Below are 5,329 nucleotides of genomic sequence, written 5' to 3' on the forward strand. Positions count from 1 at the left end.
CCATACAAGTAGCTGCCATGTACTGCTAAGTGTCGAGGGAATTTTGGTGGCAACTGCACATAATGAAGGTTGAGTGAGCGGAACGGAGTTAATTTTTAGTACAATTCTTACATGTGTAAACAGATTTTTTTTTTTTTTTTGAGAGAGAAAGAGATTCACCCCATTATAATAATTACAATAAACAGTAAAATTGCAGGAAGGATAATATACAATACTCACTCACTCGTTATATATAGTCATCACGTTAAAAATCTTGCACGACTAAGTTTTTGTGGTTAAAAGGTCAAAGGTCAAGGTCAATTCATACCAAAAGGTATCACCATAGGTAGTGTCCATCTCGCTCCAGTATCGACTTGTTGGACAATATTCTACTCTTCTACAGAGAGGAGGGCGGTGGGCGACGTCTGAGGCAAGCATCACTAAACCAACATTGACCTTCAGCTGCAGGTGTTGGTGAAGGTCATGCAGGGAGGATTTCCTGAGGGTGGAACTTGACAAAGGACATGAACCTACCACTACCTACCGTCACCCCTGGCTCTGGTATGTCTCTAGCTTACTTGATGCATTCCAAACGGTGGCTGAGTGAAATGTGCCCCAGTCCTATTAAGCCCATAACCTATCCCAACCATTAAGACTGGACCCCAATCCTTGCAGCTAAGTTAGTGGTCGGTAAGCCAGGGTTCGCTTGACCAGAAACTCTCTAACTTTACACGCTTATTGTGGCCCAACAACTATTGTATCAACACCAAAGGAGGCTGTACTTCCACCGAGTCTTATTTCTGCACTCGACACAAGGCAACTTTCAATAACATATTTAGATATATTTAACGTGAAGATGTGAAGGTCAGTACAGTAGACACGAGTTACCTGTAGTGTAGTGTAGGAGTCGGTTTAAGTCGGGATAGTTTTAGTCCATACCATGATGACCTGTGACACAATATCAAGTGCTGGGTCACGAAAAACTCCATTAGTAAGGACTCTGTAGGGCAAATGGGCCCCAGTCATAATAGGATTAGGGTCCATGAAGACTGACACCCATTACGACTGAGCACTAATTGTGTTGGTTAGAATATGAACACGAGGAAGTGAGTGCCAAGAGGAAAATGCCCAAATTACGCTTGTGTTTCCTTAACTAGCCATATAGGTTGTTAGGTGAAGCTAGAAACAAGAACGCCTCTGTAGCTGAGGCTAATGTCTCTGTAGCTGGGGCTAACGACTCTGTAGCTGGGGCTAATGTCTCTGTAGCTGGGGCTAATGTCTCTGTAGCTGGGGCTAACGACTCTGTAGCTGGGGCTAATGTCTCTGTAGCTGGGGCTAATGTCTCTGTAGCTGGGGCTAATGTCTCTGTAGCTGGGGCTATGTGTCTGTAGCTGGGGCTATGTCTCTGTAGCTGGGGTCTCTGTAGCTGGGGCTAATGTCTCTGTAGCTGGGGCTAATGTCTCTGTAGCTGGGGCTAATGTCTCCGTAGCTGGGGCTAATGTCTAAGCTGGGGCTAGTGTCTCTGTAGCTGGGGCCTCTGTAGCTGGGGCTAATGTCTCAGCTAGTCTCAGTAGCTGGGGCTAGGGTCTCTTTAGCTGGGGCTAATGTCTCTTTAGCTGGGGTAAGGTCTCTGTAGCTGGGGCCAAGGTCTCTGTAGCTGGGGTAAGGTCTCTGTAGCTGGGGCTAAGGTCTCTGTAGCTGGGGCTAATGTCTCTGTAGCTGGGGCTAATGTCTCTGTAGCTGGGGCTAATGTCTCTGTAGCTGGGGCTAATGTCTCTGTAGCTGTAGCTGGGCTATGTCTCAGGCTGCTCTGTAGCTGGGGCTAATGTCTCTGTAGCTGGGGCTAATGTCTCTGTAGCTGGGTTAGTGTGTCTGTAGCTGGGGCTAATGTCTCCGTAGCTGGGGTAATGTCTAAGCTGGGGCTAGTGTCTCTGTAGCTGGGGCTAATGTCTCTGTAGCTGGGGCTAATGTCTCTGTAGCTGGAAATGTCTCAGTAGCTGGGGCTAGGGTCTCTTTAGCTGGGCTAAGTGTCTCTGCTGTGGTCTCTGTGCTGGGGCTAAGGTCTCTCTGGGTAGCTGGGGGGCTAAGGTCTCTAAGGTCCAGCTGGGGCTAATGCTTGTCTCTGTGGCGGGCTGGGAAGGTCTCAGCTGGGGCTATGTCTCTGTAGCCTAGGGTAGCTTGGGCCATCGTCAATGGGGGTCTAATCCCTGTGAACTAAACTCATGTCTCTGTAGCTGGGGCTAGTCAGTTGTCTCTGTAGAAGGTAGCTGGGGCTAAGGTCTCTGTCTCTGTAGCTGGGGCTAAGCTGACTCAGTGTAGGGGCAATGTCTGTGTAAGCTAGGTCTCTGTGGCTGGGGCTACGTCTCAGTAGCTGGGGTCTCTGTCTCTGGCAAGGTCTCTGTAGCTAGAATAGCTGGGGCTGGTGTCTGTAGCTGGGGCTAAGGTAGCTCTCTGTAGCTGCTGGCTGGCTCTGTAAGGGCTGTAATGTCAGCTGGGCCAATGTCTCTGTAGACTCAAGGGGGCTAATCTCTGTAGCTTGGGCTAAGGTCTCTGTAGCTGGGACCAAGTCTCTGTAGCTGGGGCCACTGTCTCAGTCTCTGTAGCTGGGGCTAAGGGGCTCTGTAGCTGGGCTAAGGTCTCTGTAGCTGGGGCTAAGGTAGCTGGGGCTATGTCTCTGTAGCTGGGGGCTCTGTACCCTGTCTCTGTAGCTTGGGGCTGGGGCTAATGTCTCTGTAGTCTCCTTGTACCTGGGCTAAGGTCTCTGTAGCTAAATGTCTCTGTAGCTGGAAGGTCTCGTAGCTGGGAAGGTCTCCGTCTAATGTCTCTGTAGCTGTGGTAAGATTTCTAAAGTCTCTGTAGCTGGGGCCTCTGTAGCTGGGGCTAATGTCTCAGTAGCTAATAAGGCCAGCTGGGCCTCTGTAGCTGGTGGCTAAGGTCTCTGTAAGGTCTCTGTAGCTGGGGCTAAGGTCTCTGTAGCTGGGGCTAAGGTCTGTAGGCTGGGGTAGCTAAGGTCTCTGTAGCTCTAAGGTCTCTGTAGCTGGGGGCTTGTCTCTGTAGCTGGGGCTATGGTCTCTGTAGCTGGGGCTAAGGGCTGCTCAGGCTCTCAGTAGCTGGGCTAAGGTCTCTGTAGCTGGGGCTAATGTCTCTAAAGCTGGGGCCTCTCTCAGGTCTGTAGCTGGGGCTAAGTCTCTGTAGCTGGGGCTCTGTAAGGTCTCTGTAGCTGGGGCCAAAGGTCTCTGTAGCTGGGGCTAAGGTCTCTGTAGCTGGGGGCTCTGTAAGGTCTCAGCTGGGGCCAAGGTCAGTAGCTGGGGCTAATGTCTCTGTAGCTGGGGCTAAGGTCTCTGGGGCTAAGGTCTCTGCTGGGGCTAAGGTCTTAAGGTAGCTGGGGCTAAGTCTCTGTAGCTGGGGCTGTAGCTGGGCTAAGGTCTCTGTAGCTGGGGGGCCTCTGTAGCTGGGGCTAAGGTCTCTGGTAGCTGGGGCTAAGGTCTCTGTAGCTGGGGCTCTCTGGGGCTGTCTCTGTAGCTGGGGCTGGTCTGTCTAAGGTAGCTGGGGCCAAGGTCTCTCAGCTGGGGCTAAGGTCTCTGTAGCTGGGGGCCAGCTCTGCTGGGCTGGTAGCTGTATGCTCTGTAGCTGGGGCTAAGGTCTCTGTAGCTGGGGCTAAGGTCTCTGTAGCTGGGGCTAAGGTCTGTCTCTGCAGGGGGGCTAATGTCTCTGTAGCCGAGGCAAGGCTCTGTAGCTGGGGCTAAGGTCTCTGTAGCTGGGGCTAAGGTCTCAATAGCTGGGGCTAAGGTCCTGTAGGTCTCTGTAGCTGGGGCTGGGGTAATGTCTCTGTAGCTCTCAGCTGGGGCTAAGGTCTCTAGCTGGGGCTAAGGTCTCTGTAGCTGGGGGGTCTAAAGGTCTCTGTAGCTGGGGCTCTCTGTAGCTGGGGCTGGGTAAAGGTCTCTGTAGCTGGGGCTAAGCTGTAGCTGGGGCTAAGGTCTCAGTAGCTGGGGCCTCTGTAGCTGGGGCTAAGGTCTCTGTAGCTGGGGCTCTCTTCTCTGTAGCTGGGGCTAAGGTCTCTGCTCTAAGGTCTGTGCTGGGCTAGTCTCTGTAGCTGGGGCTAAATAGCTAGGGCTGGGTCTCTGTAGCTGGGGCTAATGCTCTGTAGCTGGGGCCACGTCTCTCTGTAGCTGGGGCCATCTCTCAGGTAAGCTGGGCCAATGTCTCTGTAGCTGGGGCTAATGTCTCAGTCTCTTTGCTGGGGCTAGTCTCTGTAGCTGGGGCTAATGTCTCTGTAGCTAAGTCTCCTGTAGCTGGGGCTAATGTCTCTGTAGCTGGGCTAAGGTCTCTGTAGCTGGGGCTAAGGTCTCTGGTCTCTGTAGCTGGGGCTAATGTCTCTGTAGCTGGGGCTAATGTCTCTGTAGCTGGGGCTAATGTCTCTGTTGGGGCTAAGGTCTTGTTAGCTGGGGCTAAGGTCTCTGTAGCTGGGGCTAAGGTCTCTGTAGCTGGGGCTAAGGTCTCTGTAGCTGGGGCTAATTACACTTGATAAATTAAACCTCCTTACAACGCCAAAACCTAAATGAAACAAATAAAAAATAAAAGACGTGAAACAGGGCTGACTAAAACGAGCGACATGGTAGTGATGGTGACGGTATGGTGGGAGTGATGGTTGTGTGGTGATGGAATGGTGATGTGCTGATGGTATGGTGGTAGTGTGATGATATGGTGGTGGTGGTGTGATGGTATGGTGGTGGCGGTAGTATGATGGTGTGGTGGTGGTAGTGTGATGGTATGGTGGTGGTGGTAGTGTGATGATATGGTGGTGGTGGTAGTGTGATGGAATGGTGGTGTGATAGTATGGTGGTAGTGTGATTGTATGGTGGTGATAATAGTATGGGGGGAGTGGTGATAGTATGGTGATGGTAGTGATAGTATGGTGATGATGGTGGTGTGATAGTATGGTGGGAGTGGTGATAGTATGGTGATGTTAGTGATAGTATTGAATTGAATTGAAAGTTTATTTAGCCAGAAAAACACAGATACAGAGTGGATAATAATAACAATATTGACATGGCTGAGCCAGTTGAGAACCTGAGCTCTCTTTGAGGCACCTGATATATACTATACATTTATATCAAGGAAGTATTATGTAAACATTTAGTAGGTGGTAGTGATAGTATGGTGGTGGTGATAGTATGGTGGTGGTGATAGTATGGTGGCATAAGCGTCGATTGGTTACAGTACATACCTGGTGAGTCATGTCCACTACACCATTCAAACTCCTCACTCCAGTCTTACCTAAAAAAAGAAAAAAAAATAACTACAGGAACAAACGTAATATTAACAAGTCCAAATTATCATCAAATATCAT

At 50.5% G+C, this 5,329-nt stretch overlaps 1 protein-coding gene across 1 annotated transcript; it reads right to left on the reverse strand.

Moving 5' to 3' along the window:
- Positions 1 to 1,591: 1,591 nt before the first annotated feature.
- Positions 1,592 to 4,484, reverse strand: LOC121868232 (cell wall adhesin EAP1-like; the record flags this gene model as incomplete). The annotated part of the gene is made up of 5 exons (XM_042368543.1): positions 1,592 to 1,767; positions 2,675 to 2,809; positions 3,273 to 3,516; positions 3,603 to 3,839; positions 4,177 to 4,484. Coding segments are annotated over 5 exons (1,100 nt in total), but the record flags the coding sequence as incomplete, so codon positions are not given.
- Positions 4,485 to 5,329: the final 845 nt, after the last annotated feature.

The sequence above is a fragment of the Homarus americanus genome, unplaced genomic scaffold, assembly GCF_018991925.1.
Source record: "Homarus americanus isolate GMGI-L3 unplaced genomic scaffold, GMGI_Hamer_2.0 scaffold19318, whole genome shotgun sequence".
In the NCBI taxonomy this organism is placed as follows: domain Eukaryota; kingdom Metazoa; phylum Arthropoda; class Malacostraca; order Decapoda; family Nephropidae; genus Homarus; species Homarus americanus.